This window comes from Gigantopelta aegis, chromosome 4, assembly GCF_016097555.1.
Source record: "Gigantopelta aegis isolate Gae_Host chromosome 4, Gae_host_genome, whole genome shotgun sequence".
NCBI classification, from domain to species: domain Eukaryota; kingdom Metazoa; phylum Mollusca; class Gastropoda; order Neomphalida; family Peltospiridae; genus Gigantopelta; species Gigantopelta aegis.
Window position 1 is genome coordinate 98,217,513 of NC_054702.1, and position 19,147 is coordinate 98,236,659.

At 35.7% G+C, this 19,147-nt stretch overlaps 1 protein-coding gene across 1 annotated transcript in view; it reads right to left on the minus strand.

Annotated features, from left to right (window-relative positions):
* LOC121371536 (acid phosphatase type 7-like) overlaps positions 1 to 19,147 on the minus strand; it is a 30,370-nt gene that overhangs the window by 6,938 nt on the left and 4,285 nt on the right. Inside the window, exons 2-9 of the mRNA XM_041497500.1 lie at positions 16,558 to 16,758; positions 15,136 to 15,312; positions 12,797 to 12,822; positions 7,853 to 7,950; positions 6,807 to 6,875; positions 4,953 to 5,067; positions 4,016 to 4,258; positions 8 to 79 (exon numbers count right to left, since the gene is read on the minus strand). Coding sequence (XP_041353434.1) covers positions 8 to 79; positions 4,016 to 4,258; positions 4,953 to 5,067; positions 6,807 to 6,875; positions 7,853 to 7,950; positions 12,797 to 12,822; positions 15,136 to 15,312; positions 16,558 to 16,758 — 1,001 coding nt within the window. The remainder of the gene's footprint in view (positions 1 to 7; positions 80 to 4,015; positions 4,259 to 4,952; positions 5,068 to 6,806; positions 6,876 to 7,852; positions 7,951 to 12,796; positions 12,823 to 15,135; positions 15,313 to 16,557; positions 16,759 to 19,147) is intronic.

Genomic DNA, 19,147 nt, shown 5'->3' on the forward strand with positions numbered 1-19,147 from the left:
AACTTACTGCTGATCCAGTAATAATGTGAACAGGTGCTCTTGGATTAGTGTAGGGTTCTTTTATGCTGCCATTATAAACCTGCAAAATTAAATAGTTTAAAAATCAGAATAGTCAAATCTGATATATTGTTACCTGACAATCTACCAGTGGGTTGCACATAATATTTTACTTATACTCATTTCATGTCTGTATATGTAATCTTATAGTGTTAATGCCATAAAAATTTATCAGTAAATCATACTGATGAAAATTTAATAAATTTGAATTATTCCTATAAGAGGAGATTGCACAATGCTTAATATCAGAATAAGACAAGTTACATGTGTTTGTATGGCACAAACTGTAGAAAACTTGAGGACAGGTGAAGTTGAAAAGAAAATATAATTTGGAAAATACTTACGAGTGAATCTTTTTAACATACCAAGTTAGTGGAGATGAAGCCATAAATCTTGCCATAATATATACAAAGCACTAGTGATAATGTTACAAAATATAAAGAGATTTCTAGTGACGGTCACCAAGGCTCAAAACATTCTCACTAATCAAGAATCCTAGAAACATTTCTCTTAAGTTAGACATTGTGTAGGTCGCTAAAGAGGTTGCCTAAGAAACCTAGAAATGTTTGTCATTGGCAGATCCAGATGAGGTGGGGGGGAGGGGGGGGGAGGGAGGTCACAGATGTCCTATGACCCCCTCATCCCATTTGATCAGATGTGCCCTTTTCAATGACTTTTGTTTTTTAAAATTCAACATCCAAAATAGACAACACTAAATTGTCCTGAAAACGGATCTGAGCATCTTTATTTCAAAACTTTCTTTGGAGCATATTCCCAAACCCCATACTCATTTGCCTTCGACAAGCTCCGATTACCCTTTTTAGAATTGTGAGACACCCACCCTTGAAAATATCCTGGATCTGCCCCTGCTTGTAGAAGACAATAAACTAATAAAGAAACCTAGAAATTAGACACAGGTTGAAATTAAAGAAAACTAGAAATGCTTTGATTAACTACAGGTCACTAATAAAAAAACACCTAGAAATGTATCTATTAACTACAGGTCACTAATAAAAACACACCTAGAAATGTATCTATTAACTACAGGTCACTAATAAAAAAACACCTAGAAATGTATCTATTAACTACAGGTCACTAATAAAAAAAACCCTAGAAATGTTTCTAGTAAACACAGGTCACTAATAAAAAAACACCTAGAAATGTTTCTAGTAAACACAGGTCACTAATAAAAAAACACCTAGAAATGTATCTATTAACTACAGGTCACTAATAAAAAAACACCTAGAAATGTATCTATTAACTACAGGTCACTAATAAAAAAACACCTAGAAATGTATCTATTAACTACAGGTCACTAATAAAAAAACACCTAGAAATGTTTCTAGTAAACACAGGTCACTAATAAAAAAACACCTAGAAATGTATCTATTAACTACAGGTCACTAATAAAAAAACACCTAGAAATGTATCTATTAACTACAGGTCACTAATAAAAAAACACCTAGAAATGTTTCTAGTAAACACAGGTCACTAATAAAAAAACACCTAGAAATGTATCTATTAACTACAGGTCACTAATAAAAAAACACCTAGAAATGTATCTATTAACTACAGGTTACTAATAAAAAAACACCTAGAAATGTTTCTAATAACTACAGGTCACTAATAAAAAAACACCTAGAAATGTATCTATTAACTACAGGTCACTAATAAAAAAAACACCTAGAAATGTATCTATTAACTACAGGTCACTAATAAAAAAAACACCTAGAAATGTATCTATTAACTACAGGTCACTAATAAAAAAACACCTAGAAATGTATCTATTAAACACAGGTCACTAATAAAAACTAAACTAGAAATGTTTCTATATACTACTCAAAAGAATTTAAGGGTCAGACGATATTTTCGACATTATTTTCTGAATGTCAATTATATTAGCTAGACCATAATGTCACGCATGGTATTGTTCCATTTTGACGAAAGTGGGTCTAAGCAACCCATAAATGAATTAAAATCCACTGTCATTGACACTGTCGACTAGTTCTAATGGCGAAAACATGCTTACATTTGCATGTAAATTAGGGCGAAAGCGAAAGGTCTGCTAAGTGCCCATAACTTGCTTTTTCACAAAGCGCTTCATTTGCACGCTTTGCATGTGTATTCCATGTTCCCAATGCTGAATTTCCGTATAATTGGAGCTTGCATTCGTGTACGGTGCACACTCCAAATTCGACAATGGTACGACGTCAACTGACTATCGAAGATCGAGGAAGGGCTATTGCTTGGCGTCAGGATGGCAATACGCAAAGAAATGTTGCTCTGAGATTTGGTGTCAGTCAGAGTGTCGTTGGCCGACTGTGGCAACGGTACCAAGCAACGAATTCTGTTCGAAATCGTCCACGTTCGGGAAGACTCCGAAGCACTACAAATAGAGAGGACCGCTACATCACCAATATGGCTCTACGTCAACGCACAACCACTGCACGCCGATTACGTGACAATCTGCGGACTGCGACTGGAACTCGAGTGTCTGATCAAACCATACGCAATCGTCTGAGAGCCAATAATCTACGCTGCCGTCGCCAGGCTGTTCGACCACCACTCCTACCACGTCACAGAACGGCCAGACGTCACTGGTGTACACTTCATCTGCGGTGGCAACGTGTTCAGTGGGGTCGAGTGATGTTCACTGATGAGTCCAGGTTTAGTCTCCAGTTCAACGACGGTCGGGTTCGTGTCTACAGACGTCCTGAGGAGTGCTTCGCTGACGTTAATGTTAGACAACGTCACCGGTTCGGTGGTGGCAGCGTCATGGTGTGGGGCGGCATCTCTATCCACCACAGGACCCCCCTCTATGTGGTGGATGGCAATCTGAATGGAATCCGCTATCTGAATGAGATTATCCGGCCGTTGGTTCTCCCAGGCCTTCAGCAGATTGGCGGCGGGGCAGTTCTGCAGGATGACAATACCAGATCCCACCGCGCCAGGGTGGTAACGGACTTTCTCAGACAACAAGGTATCGCCAGGATGGATTGCCAGCATATTTGCCTGACTTGGCCCCAATAGAGTACGCCTGGGACGAATTAGGCAGGAGAGTTCGGGATAACTATGCCCCTCCGGCCAACCTTCATGATCTGGGTCAACTTCTTATGGCAGAGTGGCAGGCCATTCCCCAAGAGTTATTCAGACGTCTGATCAACAGCATGAGGCAACGATGTGTCGAGTGTATCCGCACCAGGGGTGGATTCACACACTATTAAACGAATGTTCTAATGTGTAAAATCCATGTTTGACAACCTTCAACTTTGACAGCATGTCATGTGACTTTCTTGTATACAGTGACATTTATTTGTGGGTTTTTGTAAATATGGAACAATAAATAAAATATTTGGTGTAGTTTACATCATCAATCTAATACACTCTGAAACTTATTTGGTTATAAATTTTTGACCCTTAAATTCTTTTGAGTAGTATATTAGAAACAGGTCACTAATAAAGAAACCTACAAATGCTTTTATTAGACACAGGTCACTATAACAAAGACGTTTAGAAAACTTTCTGTCTAGAAATGCTTCTATTAGACACAGCTCACTAATAAAGAAACTGAGATATGCTTCTATTAGACACACACAGCTGACTAATAAAGAAACCTAGAAATGCTTTTATTAAACACAGCTCACTAATAAAGAAACCGAGAAATGCTTCTATTAGACACACAGCTCACTAATAAAGAAACCAAGAAATGCTTCTATTAGACACACACAGCTGACTAATAAAGAAACCTAGAAATGCTTCTATTAGATACAACTGACTAATAAAAAACCTAGAAATGCTTCTATTCGACACAACTGACTAATAAAGAAACCTAGATATGTTTCTATTAGACACAGCTGACTAACAAAGAAACCTAGAAATGTTTCTATTAAACACAGCTGACTAATAAAGAAACCTAGAAATGCTTCTGCAGGTCACTATAATAAAGAGCTTTAGAAACCTTTCTGTCAAATGTAGGCCAGAGTCTTTCATAGGAATGCTCGTGGGCCCAGAATGCGACATCCACACCATAGTTGTAGAGCAGTTTCTCCAAACACAGCCAGTGGAGGTAGGGAATCCCACAGCGGACGCGGCTCTCGAACTGGCTGCAGTCATCAGCATCATTGTTGGAGCAGTACATCGGGCGGTGACCAAACAATATGATCCAAGGATGTTTGGCTCGATATGCAGGTGAGGTAACTTCCTGTAAACACATTACTAACACATACATTGAAGTGTATTTATAGTATAAATTATACCAAAAAAACCTCAATCTTCTAAAAAAAAAAATGTCAATGAGTCTACTGTCATTAGATCCCAATTTATTATTCCTTAGTGGCACGTAAGTTTTCTTCAACAACCATTTATACTTAATACTTAATGATAAATGCAGGTCTTTAGCAATGCGGACATATTTTATTATCAAACATAAAAATAATCGAGCGATTATCACTGTGCATAAAAATGTGGCTCATAATGTTCAACAAGCTCTCATTACCTACATACTTACTCAAACACAAATATCAAACCTTGCAAATGGGAGTATCAATATTATTCTGGGTTCCAGTTACCACTGTCAATATGCAGTCGGAGCTTTTTAAATTAAGAGCGTGATCATTCAAAATAAGTGATTATCTTATATGCATTACAAGGTCGGGGGGGGGGGGGGGGGGGGGGGGTGTTCAATACAAAAGACCCACAAAATAAAATAAAATAATTAGGTTTTACCTGGCATTAAACCATTTTAACAGGTTCAACACTCTTATGGTATCTTCAAATAATAGTTTCACCGAGACTAAATGATTGGGGGTTTTTTTCTTTCAACAACACATATGTAAATGAGTTTGAAGGTGAAAATACTCTTGTGCACATACCTAATTGTCATAATTAATTCTAACCTTGAGATGCCGTTCCAGCCAATAGAATTGCTTGACCACTTGTATGACTCCGTACTGGAGGAAGAAGTAGTACTCCGTAGATATGGATATGAAGTGAACAGGACCCATGTCAAAACTGATAAAACACACATAACATAATGTTCATATTAAAAACTTAAATATCATATTTTAGTAATTATGTTTTCAGACCTAAAACAAAAAAACAAACACAAAAATACCTGTGGGTTGGGGGGTGAGGAATGTGCCAAAACATAATTAAGTACCTAGACTTTTTTTAATAAATATACTCCATTCACCCTTATAGGTACAGAATAAAACGTTATGCATGTCAGTGTTCTCGCTGGGTGAAAATTAAAGGAGGGCGGACGCACAGCACCACACCCTTCAATTATTTTTTTTTAAATGTAGGGGGGGGGGGGGGGGCAGCTTGGTGGTTACAATGTTGTTGTGTGTTGATAGACTTTGTGGAAAGACATGTACTCCTTATTTTGATTACAAAAAGTTTATACGAAATACAAGCAGACTCGTCTTTTAACTGAACCGAAGATGTTATCGGTCTGATATTCACTGGCAGTTCCGGTTTTGCTGAACCGATCAAAGTTTTAATATTATTATTTTAATAAAGATTTCAAGATATACGAAAAACAAAAAAGACATTTGTGTGATCCCCTAATGTTGAAAACATTTTTTGTTATTCCCATCTTCCTCAAATGAATCGATCGCTGTAATAAAATATTATCGCCAACTGATAAAAAGTTTTGTTTTTGTAGTGGTGGTGTATATATTATTTGGCACCCAAGATGAATGATTTTAATGCCAAACACTACCACTTCCGTTGATTTTGTAAGCGGTGATATCCCCCCAAAATGAAAAGTTTACAATATGTTATAAAAACTGCTGAATAAACAGAATGACAGAAATGACAGAAAGTAAAAATCGTCAGTTACAATCAATTATATCTGTAACTGAGGACAAAATATCAGACGACAGTTAGTGGAAACAAAAGAAAGAGTGACCGTTCTGATCACGTGACAAATTTGGCGCAAAATAAGTGGGGGTTTTCCAGTCGGAGATTGCCGAATCCATAAAAAATTAAAATGTTTTTATTGCTCAAATAAAATATAACTTTTATTGTTTGTATTAAACATACAAATGGATACAGGTATAGGACAAAATAGAGGCTGTTAAAAATACTATTAAATTATGTTACAGTAACCATCGTAAATGTTTCGTCAGTTGCATTTTCGTACACAACGCTGCTTGTTTCCTTTGATGTCCAGTGGGCAGACTGATCGTTGTGGGTTTTTTATGTGTGGAAAAAAGTGTGCATTTGGAAATAGCGGAGATAGGTGCTGGAAAATAAAGTGGGGCGCAGAAAAATAAAGGAGGGCGGAGAACGTGAAAGGAGGGTGGCAAAATGCAATAGCAGGGCGAGCCGCCCCACTTAAATGGAGCAGCGAGAACACTGCATGTACTCTTTTTATCTACATGCTAATAAATATGAATATCTGTATTTAGGAAAATGAACTAGGAGCATAAAAACCGTTAAAAATCATCTGGCAGTTATAGAGACATATCTGAGTATTTTGTGCCACTAGGCTACTATAAAATTTGTGTCCCCCCACCAACTGCATTCAAAACCATTATAAAGAATAGATTCTACTAGGCTACTTGGTGAGGAGGGAGGAAGGGTGGCAACTAGATCTGGCACAAAGAGCTAGTAAATTCTAATTTTAATTAAAAACATTTCCCCTCAAGATTTTGCCTCCCCATAAAATTTGGCAACCTAACCGTGGGCAATTATAAAAATATAAATACTGCATAATGATGCAACTTTCATTTATACTCAGTTACCTGTAAAACATGTTACTACTGTCTTCATCTCCGGGCATTGTGAATCGGTTTTTGTAGTTGGAAAAATTGCTGAAATCAGAAAATGTACTTCTAAGTATTTAAATCATTGCATATTGTAATAATTTGTAGATTTTATAATTTACTGAATGGTATATTTGTGAGGTAAGAAGAAAAATGCCAATATATTGTTTGCATTGGAGTGTTAAAGTTTAATGACACCACTAGAGCAAATTGATTTATCAATCATAAGCTACTGATATTTATTAATTCTGACATCTAGTCTTAAAGGAAACCTATGACATTTTTCATTAGTAGCAAGAAATCTTTTTTATGCACTTTGCCACAGACAGGACAGCACATACAAAGGCCTTTGTCATGGGGCACTGATAGGGAAGGAATTAGAAGAAAATGTTTTATTTAACGACGCACTCAACACATTTTATTTAGTTATATTGGGTCGGACATAGGGTTAAGGACCACATAGATACTGATAGGAAACCCGCTGTCGCCACTTCATGGGATACTCTTTTCGATTAGCAGCAAGGGATCTTTTATATGCATCAACCTACAGACAGGATAGTACATACCACAGCCTTTATTACACCAGTTGTGGAGCACTGGCTGGAACGAGAAATAACCCAATGGGCCCACCGACGGGAATCGATCCTACATCGATCATGCATCAGGTGAACGCTGTACCACTGAGCTACATCCCGTCCCCGCACTGATAGGGATGGAAGAAAACCCAATCAAATAATGGGTCCTATCCTACAATAACAGCACCTTCGGCAAGCACTCTACTAATCAGTACTAAATTAATACACCTATGTGTAGAGTTACCGAAACTCAAAATCTTATTATACACTGGTGATAAAAAATGTATAGATAGATATTTGTGTGAGTGTATGAGACGACATGCTAATAAGTCAGACTCCCACACATGCATGACAGTTGAGAAATCTGTCCATAATTAATGTACTAAAGACTTGCCTGAACCAAATATTTCTAATTAAATGTCAGCAGTATAAATGTACAAAAATACTCACTATGTAGATTCATGATTGCCTGGACAGGTCATATATGGCAAGTGAGCAGCTACCGTTTGGATTTTCTGCATAAATTCATCACCAATTGTACCATTGTCCTGCAACAAAGTGTGTAAACATTAACAACAGATTCAGTTAGCATACAACAATCAGAATGCTGTTTGCTGTTAATGTTATGTATGTCACCAATCTATCAAATAAACCACAGAGAGAAAAAGAGATTTTTTTATGACAACCGTGTTAACAATGGCAATTTGGTATCTAACATATGGTAATTTCGGTATTTGGTCAAGAGAGGGAGAGTAGGAAACGCACTTCTGTGAAAAGGAGAAGGCATCTTTTATATGTACTTTCCCATAGACAGGACAGTACATACCACAGCCTTTGATGTACAAAAATTGTGTGGCACTGGTTAGGACAGGAAAAAACCCTGAGTCCATAGAGTGAAATTCATCACGCCATCCATCACACTACAGGTGAGCAACTACAACTGAGTTACATCCCACTGCCATATATATTTATAACCAAGTTTGACCAAAATTATTCTAAATTTATAACTCATATGGATGTAAATATCTTGGGTAATATTTTATCACAATATGAAAAATTGCTTCTACAGCCACCAATTTGGCTGGTTTAAAACAGACAACTTTTCATTGGTTGCTCACTATAGCTGGAACTTCTTTTCTGGATTAGCAGCGAGGGATCTTTTATATGCACCATCCCACAGACAGGATAGTACATACCACGGCCTTTGTTACACAAGTTGTGGAGCACTGGCTGGAATGAGAAATAGCCTAATAGGTTCACTGACGGGGATCAATCCTATACCGACAACGCATCAAGCGAATGCTTTACCACTGGGCTAGGTCCCGCCCTTAGCTAGCAGAGGGATTTTTACATTTAAAAACATTTAAAAGTGACAATGGGTTATAAAATGAATAACTAGGAGCAGTTATGAATTATCTGTCCCTCCTGAATGAATATTTTGAAACCCTTGTCAAAGGCTTAGGTTTACAACATTCATTTCCTTGGGACAGACAATTCATAAGTCCTCATAGCTCATTAATTATTACCCAAATAAGATCTTCATCACAGCATCTGACTCAATGCAGGAGTTTTGCAAAAGGTGTGGAAAATTTTCTGACAAGCCAAAACAATGCCCTTAATATTTAAAAGATTAAATAGCTGATTCAACATTAAAAGTAGGTGCAACATACATTGTACACAGTATTACTCAGTAAATTGTTTGTGTATTATGTCATTTCTTAAACATTGTGTTCCTGTTGTCTGCAGGCAGTGTAATACTGTAGATTCTGAAATTAACGCGTCCCTAAATTAATGCGAGTGACGGTGGGCAGACTAAAATGTGACATGAAATTAATGCGAGTGGCCTCCATGCGAAATATTACTTTATAAATAACACGTCTGTATATGTTTCAGTTAAATCAGAGATCAACTCACTAACATGTCAGTATACACATCAATTAACCTGTTCCTCATATGCTGTTCCTCATAATGGCCTGAGTGTAATAAAGTTAAGTTTTTTTCTGTTTAGTGCCTAGTATCCCAAGTAAGATCAACTCCAAGCATATTTTTGCAGCAATCATTTACCTAACGTGTATAGTTACCTAAATGTGGCTTAAGATTAGTGAACTTCAACAGTAAAAAGGACCGGCCTCAGTGGCAACGTGGTTAGGCCATCAGTCTACAGGCTAGTAGGTACTGGGTTTGGATCCCAGTCGAGGCATGGACTTTTTAATCCAGATACCGACTCCAAACCCTGAGTGAGTGCTCCGCAAGGCTCAATGGGTAGGTGTAAATCACTTGCACCGACCAGTGATCCATAACTGGTTCAACAAAGGCCATGGTTTGTGCTATCCTGCCTGTGGGAAGCGCAAATAAAAGATCCCTTGCTGCCAATCGGAAGAGTAGCCCATGTAGTGGCGACAGCGGGTTTCCTCTCAAAATCTGTGTGGTCCTTAACCATATGTCTGACGCCATATAACCGTAAATAAAATGTGTTGAGTGCGTCGTTAAATAAAACACTTCTTTCTTTCAACAGTAAAAACAAAGATATGGCCGACCTGAGGATTAGCATGCTAAAACCCATTCACACACGACGAATTGTGTCAGTTTGACTATTGGACAATTATTCGTTTCATCTATGATGAAGTGCACTCTAGTTGTTTTATAAATGTATTAGAATTTTAATCTTTGTTTGTTTTAATAGCGTATGACATATAACTTGCTGGACTATTGATGGACAAAACAGAGAAATAAATGCATATTATTATTAATGTGAACAACACGATCTCGCATTTTTTGCATTAATATTATGATTGCATTAATTTCAGGATCTACAGTATATAGAGGATTTGTCACGAGTGTTTTTTAAAATGGAAAATATCAACTGAGTCTACGTTAATTAGTATTTGTCTCAGCAAAGCCTCGACAAATACTGATTAACTAGACGAGGTTGATATTTTACATATTAAAAAACATGAGTAGCAAATTCTATTTCTCCTATAACACTTCTAAAATAACATTTTCATTCGATATTTAGTAAATTACAGTATTAAAGTCGCCTACATCGGTAATATGACGCCATCACGATTAGCACAAATTAGTTTGACGTCACACATTTTAACTAAATCTTATTAAAACATTACACTCAGGTATACAGGTCTTGTTGGCTTGTAAACAAAAGACCCATTAACAACAAACATTATTACCTAGAGACCTTGCAAATTTGCATACCATAATTAACGGGATTAATACATTAAATTAACACATGGGTTTATGACATGGATATCATGGGTAAGTTATAGGATAAATGTAATAATTATACAGCCTGACAATATATATATATATATATATATATATATATATATATATATCAGGTCAGTTATTTATTTTCATTTTATTTCAACCTATTTTTGAGCTCATACCCAATCATGCTTCAAGCACACTGTAATGGGCACAGACCTCAGACATCTCAGCAGTTTGTCCAGGTTAGTGGGTTAATAATCGTTAGTTGTTAGTGAGAGAGAAGTTGGTGTAATGGCTCCCTATTGAGCTGTTAAAGCTCGCTCAGGGTGGGAGCCAGTACGGGAATGTGAACCCATTGCCTAACTATTATACCAGCAAGGCCAGTCAATTAAAGGTTATAACAAGCAATCCGAGAATACTACTATTTTTGAAGCAATACATGTCCCCAACCAGGCCTCACAAATGTTCCAATCTCTTAGGACATTGGACATTGCGAAAGAAAAGTCTTAAAAACTATATGTGGGACAGATAGTCAGACGCTCAGACACAGACAAATGGACAGCAACAAAACCTGTAGGCCCCTCCAGTTGTACCAGTAGAGAACTAATGATACAACTAAAATCTTTCATCTAATTTCAACTGCCATAATCCATTTCCCAACAATTAAGTTCATCATAACATGCATATGTGTACTAACACCTCATGATGAACTTAGCTGTTGGATATGTTCCAATGTGAAGTTCATTAGGCTGTCATTTTAACAATACTTTTTTTTATAGCCTGATCATTCAGCTGTTATGTTAAGTCATACAGTCAGTCATAATGTACTCATGTACATGTAAATACGTCAATTTATAGTCAATTTATAGTCATGTTAATGGATCAAGTAACACAATTACAGAAGTGCAAAGGTCTTAACTGTAACAACATGGCCCACTGCCAAACAAAAGTAATGATCAGCACAAATATTAGACTTTAACCAACTGCATGTGAATCATTCTCACTGACATTAAATAAATAAAATATTCCTGCAATTTTGTTTTAACATTTTAGTAATGCAGAGTTCATACAATTTATTACCAATCAAATTCAGTAGTATGTACTGAATATACTAATATGTGCTCATACGTGTATATATACATTGTACTACTAACTCCATGGGGCTCTAAATAATTAATTAAATACCCTATGTTTCTCTTTTATTAAATATATCAATTATTTTTATAATTTTTAGTTAGATGAGCCCGACTGAAAATTGCACCAGCTAATTTAAGGTTTAAATGTATATCCTGTGTTTTTCTATTATTTTTTGGTGCACTTAAAATTTATACTTTAATTAACTATTTAATTAATTCTCCCACCCCATTAGCTTTGGATTATGGTCTTACCAACAAAATTACTCCAAACTGTCCCCATCATCTCAACTGCTCCCCCCCCCCCCCCCAAACCACCCACTAGCTATGTCACAGGCTTGATTCGTGGTCAGCGTGCCTGAACTTTCAAGGATATGGGCACGTTAATAGAGTTCCTATTTCACTAAATCCATGACTTTTTAAAGGCATTTTCCATAACCGTGTGGGTTATTTTCAAAGGGACTGTCCTCAGTTTGCAGCCATTGTAAGATGTTTCCGACAAACCAAAATGGCAACTAAAATTGCATATTAAATACATTTTCTTGTTTGTAATACCAGTGTCTGTTAATCCAAGACATTAGCATGACAACAAACAGCTTGTTTATACAGACAAGCTAAAAAACACACCTTTAATATGTAATGGCTCCGTTATCATAAACATATGTTACAATGGCGGAAAACTCAGTATAATCTAATAATAAATAATAATATCATGTTTTAACAAAACTTGCCCATCCATTTTGCGTCATTGTACATGGCGGGGGTGGGGGGATTAGTTTTCAATAAATTTTCATAACTTTCCATGACCCTGTGTAATTACAAACATCATAATTAAAAAAAAAATTAAACAATAATAATTATTTCTGTATTGTATGATGGTCCTTCAGTAAACATATTGTATTACTCAACCTTAGATCTTTCTAATGTACCAACTCTATCAAATGTTTCAAAAAATAAAATGCACAAAGAATTATAAAATGAGTTCCTCACATCATCAGACTAAATCATGGAATAGTTTACACTTGGGAAGTATACTCACCATAAACATATCATAAGCAAAATCACCTGTAAAAGACAAACAAAAGCATTCAAATACATTAAGGTGCAAAATACACCAAAGTGCTAGAAATAGTGCCTAAAAAAGAATAAATAATTTGGATTTTCCTAATAATTAATTACTTATAATGCCTTTTAATATGCAAGAATAGAAATAAGCAGAATTTTTAAATAGTCCACCGGCTTAGACATTTAGAACTACTTGTCCACCAATCTTTTTACTGTTCCAATTAAGTTGTTAGTTTTATTTCAGTACAAGGATAATGTCTGATGGCTCAAAATGAAACAGCAAATATAAATTATACTTGTCTACAGGACTACCATTGAGGTATCATTTGCTTGTCTGAGCAGATTTTCTCTTGTCATGACAAATGAACAAGTTCTTATTTCGAACACTGGTTTGAATGTGTGTGTGTGTGCACACTCGCATGTCGTGCATGCATGTGAATGTATGTTACAAAAATCACAGATATGTCAAAAATAACACCTGCATCATGTTGACCAACTGCCTTTGTTTTCCCTAGAATAGCATAACTAGTAATATGTGATTAAAACAATAATATATATTTTTTTATTTCTCCTCATTTTGCAGATTCATAAATACTTAATACAATTTAAAAATAACGAGAGTACCAGTTAGGTTCATGATACACCTATGAGGAGGTTAACAGAGCAGCACACACAATAATGTGTATGACTGGATTATAACTATGTGAAATTTGTGAAATGGATTACGGTAACAGTTTGTTTTAGACCATCTATTAAGATAAAGCACTCACTGGAAAAGATGCTAGCTGATAAATGAAATTTTGTAGCAATGGGAACAAAGGAAATATATTTATATACTGAAAGACAAACAGTTTATGTAAATTCTAAGAAAGTAGATTACCATGGTTTCTTCAAAATCTATGTGATTTATCTATGATAGAAGGTCAGTTATCAAGAACAATGAAAAGTAGGTCTGGATGACCTAGTAATAGCTGAATGTGTATTATCTAGAACCCTGAGAAGTAGGTCACACTGCCATTCCATATTGCACTTGCATGCATGGTTTAATAATTTTACATCAATTGATAAATCCACGGACACGGATTTCCTTTAATGTGTAGTGATCCATGATTGCTGTGTGAAGACATGATTCTCACAAGATTTTACTTATATTTTCTCTTTCACATTTATATGCTTCTGTATCGGAATAAGCTTAATTATACTGAATGGCAACATTCAGGAAAACTCGGCCGATTACAGTATTGATGAAATTTTTAATCAGCCAACAAGTTTTGAGTGAAGACATTTTTTCCTTCTTCCGTTTTATGATGGTTTTAAAATGCCATCATAAATCAATTTTACAACAGTTTTTTTGGTGGCACTGCCGACTGCCACCATGAATTTCGAGGGCTGTGTATAAGGTCTGATGATCCTATATGACTTGATAAGGAAGATACAGCACAGATAAGGATTTCTTTTAAAATGTTATATCCACGAAAAGTAGGTTACAATGACATACATGTAGTTATGGTATGCAAACACACCACCATGCCAAGTTGTACTTGCATGGCATGCAAGGTCTAATGAACCTATATGAACTGATAAAGAAGATATGCCCTGGACAAGAAAAGTAATGGATGGAAAGATGGATAAACAGACACTGCCATAGTATAATATGACTCATCAAAGACAAGTGTATAAAAAGCATTAATATATACTTCATGCACGGTGAATCCTGTCGGCTTTTGGTGGACTATATTGAATAATTAGTCTGTCTTGCCGACGATGAATTGTGCTCCAGCTGTTTTATAAATGTATTAGAATTTTAATCTTTGTTTGTTGTAATAGTGTGTGACACATAGTTTGCTGGACTATTGCTGGACAAAACAAAGAAATAAATGTGTCATATTATTAATGCGAATAACACAAACTCAAATTTCAGGATTTACAGTATATGACATGAATTTTGTATATGACCCAAAAATAATGTTTCCCTCAATCCATTAATAAAATGGTGAGCCAAATTTAAGCAAATCTAAATTGTCTTCAGGTTTAAATGGCATATGCAAGGTTTAAGCTTGATATCAAAAGTTTAAATAGCAGTTTGGCGAATATGATTAGAAAATTTGTAGCCAAATTTAAGTAAAATTTAGCTGAACCGAATTATTTTTTTAAAACAGCTATATGTATGTGCCTAAAAATGACATAGTTTTCAAATTAGCTTTTTGACAGATCATATCTTCATCAAATTCAACTTTAAATTGCATTTGGTGATTTAGCGTACACCAGCTTAAATCCTGCATATAAATAATTCTGTCTCAGGGGCTAACTTACCTATGTGCAAAATGGCATCATACATATTTACTTCCTTTTTAAGTCTTGGAAGTGACTGAGCATTGGTGTTTCCCATATCCCCATACAGTGCTATACTTGGAGACCAATCCTTGTCCACACGCATTGCCTTGAACCAAAACACCGCACTCCACCCAGAGGAACTTCCGCAGGTGTAGTCTGCAACAAAATAATATTAACAGAGCCTTTTTAGAGTAAAATCACTTCATGGAAATAATGGCTGGACCGGCCTCTGTGGCGATGCGGTTAAGCCATCGGACTTAACTGGACAAAAATATGAACCCAGGCTTAAGGCTAGAAGATACTGGGTTCGCCTCCCAGTACCGGATCCCACCTGGGGTGAGTTTAATGACTCACTGGGTAGGTGTAAGGCCACTACAGCGACTTCTCTCTCTCTACTACTAACAACTAACCAAATTGCTGAGATGTGTGACCAGGACAGCGTGTTTGAACCTTAACTGAATATAAGCATAAGAACTATAAAATGAAATAAAATAATGGCTAGCAAATTACTACATATTAAGCAATATACATCAAGGTGTCAACTGGACCTAACCATAAGTACGTCACATACCCTGATTAGCAATTTCTAGATAAAAGAAAACTGATTAAATCAATTACTGTTTTAAAATTGTGTTGCGATCTCTGAAACTTGTGTAGTGAATTGCGACGTGATACTGAACAAAATATTCCCTGCATAATTATACAGACTGTATTAGTCAGTTTACCGCTTGAGTTGAATATATAGCTGTTACACATATTCCACGTGTTATTATATAGTTCTATATATATTTACATCACCGTGCAACATTGTTTTATATTTTTTACTATCCATCTTTAAAATCACAAAATAATTAATTTCACTTACAATATATGTATACATATATATATATACATGTCCTAATTTAAGAAATATCAATTTTATTCAGTGAATGTACTGGTGGTTTTATATATATTTACACCTCTACAACATATTATTTTTGTTTTAATGTACATCTTTAAAATACATATATAATGACTCAACTTACAATATGTTTATCTTGATTTAAGGTGCATCAATCTTACTCAGTTAATGTACTGGTGGTTCTAAATACATTTACACCATTACAACATTAATATACTGATGGCAAGAAATAAAGGATCACAAAAATAGTGGCAGCAAGTAGCGATTTCAAACAAAAGCCTCAATCCATTGTGTCAGCACTTGACCGTCTTACTGGCAGTCAGTCGACACTACTGACATTCAATCCCATGTTACTACTTCGTATATAAATACAGACATTACTATGCTAGTAGTGAATTAAATTTGGTCTACAAATCTATGTGTTCTCTTATTTCTTTCTATTAGTATATATATATTTCTTTAAATATACATCATTAAAATAACAAAATAAATTTACTTACAATATGTTTGCCCTGGTTTAAGATTTATCAATCTCACTCGATGTATGTACTGTGTATGATGCAGCTGTCCACCATCAACAAATTTTGTGCTATATCCTTTGGCCTCCATGTTGAGAGATCCAGAATCGAGTCCATATTTAACAATGGAATCACTCTTCACGTTCTGAGTGCTCCATGTTACAACCATTTCACTGGCATTACCTAAACAGAAACAATCTTGCGCTATAAAATATCAAGTCGGTAAACAACACCACCAGAGCACATAGATTTATTAATCATCGGCTATTGGATGTCAAACATTTGGTAATTCTGACATATAGTTTTAGAGAGAAAACCTGCCACATTTTTCCATTAGTAGCAAGGGATCTTTTATATGCACCATCCCACAGACATGATAGCACATACCACAACCGTTGACATCTAATAGCCGTTTATTAATAAATCAATGTGCTTTAGTGGTGTTGTTAAACAAAACACGCCTTTTGGGGGCAGTCCAGTACATTAAGATTTTCTTTAAAGTTTTATTTGTGAAACCCTTCATAAAGTAGATATGTACAAAATGTGGTATTTTCTAACCTCCTCCCCACCCCACCCGACTCTCATGATCATTACCCTCTCTCACTGAAAAGTAAATGGGATACAATTAAGAGCTTGACATACATGTGTATGTACTCTGTCAGTAAAATTCCTTCCCTCCGTACTCTCTTTGTACGTAATATTCACCACTGCTTCTCCCCACCCCAGGGTGTACTTACTTTATGGATGGCCCCTGTACAGAAGACTCAAGTCTTTTCAGCAAGAATATTTTAACCAAAAAAGCATGATAAAAAATAATCACATGTGGATTTTTATGATACAATATGGGATAACTGCATGATTACTATTCCATTTAAAAATCACTATATTTGGAATAGTGGAATAAATATAGTTTATAGTTATATTTGCCCTTCTGGTATAGACTTAGAAGTGAATTATGTTGTCTATGTGTGACACTACTGTACCTATTTTAGACCACCAACTCCACAAATCTGTAAGTTATAACAAGAAACAAAACACCAAAACATTTTATAAGCATAACCATTTTTTTATTCTGTAAAATATGGAATATTCTAAATCTTTTCCTCCATTATACACATATGTATTTCATTGGGGGGGGGCAACAAAATTCAAGCAGGATGTGTAGTAGTAACATGCACATCTGAGGTATAAGTATGCAGGCCTGGAAATAATTTGTTTAGTAGTGCCTGTCAAAAAAAAGAAGAAGACCTATGTTGATTGGTTTGAGCCTGTAAAAAATGAAACTGTGCCTGCCAACCAAATGTTGAAATAATATTACTGTTGTACTTTATTAATCATGTATTATTATATTATACCCCAGGGCTCGAACTTAACGACGTCACCGATGGCATACATGTACGTAGAGAGCATTAGAGAGAACAATGGCAAAATATATACACCTGGTGTACATAATCTGCCAATATTTAACATTTTCACATTTAAAATATGTCTACATACAGCAAATTAACCTTTTGGTCATATTTATTTTCTGCAAATATCACTTTAAAAAAACAAAATTGCCATAGGCTGACTCAAAATTGCCATCAGTGGACTGTTTCACCCATGGCAATTCTTTAAAAAAAAATTCTGTGGGAGACAAATTGTTAAGTTCGAGCCCTGTACCCGTAGAAGTATTCATGATGTAGTGAAACCCGTCTACAGTCCTTCCCACAAAAAACGCCTTTTTTCATACTATGCAATTTAGTATAAGTTATTTATTTTTGAGCAGATAGTTTTCTAAATTGCAAACAAAAATAGTATTTTTCCAAAACACTTTTACATTTCTTCTTAATCAAACCAAACTCAAATTATTTACAAATATTTTTTTTGTAGGAGGATGTGACAGACTATAACCATTACACCCATGGGCCAAATTGTTCCATCATCATACCTCATCATACATCAAACCAACAATGTGAATTTAGAGGAATATGCACTTGCCAATGGCAGCCGAGCGCTTTACCCATGTCAGACGACAGCATTGTCAAAGAGGTGTTAACTGCCCTTGGTCCTGTCGTATCTGATTTTTGATGCAAGAATTGTCATTGAAAATGACGAGACGTCAATGTGCAAACGTTTTAGCTCTGCAGCACCGGTCTCAGTGGCGTTGTGGTTAAGTCATCGGACATAAGGCTGATAGGAACTGGGTTCGCAGCCCGCTACCAACTCCCACTCAGAGCGAGTTTTAACGACTTAATGGGTAGGTGTAAGGCCACAACACCCTCTTTTCTCTTACTAACAACTGACCTGGACAGACAGACCAGATAGCTTAAGTGTGTGCCCAGGACAGCATGCTTTAACCTTAATTGGATAAGCACGAAAATAAGTTGAAGAAGAAGAAGCTCTGCACGACAAATATTATTCCTAGACTTTATGAATTATGTGGGGAATTTTTTATTTGTTCTTCTACAAAACATTTCATGTAACTATTTTGTTATTATAACTTTCTTATAAATTCATGTTTGTTAAAAACAAAATTTAGATTGTTCTAACATCCACAGTCAGTGTTTTTGCCAGAAAGAAATTTTAGGGT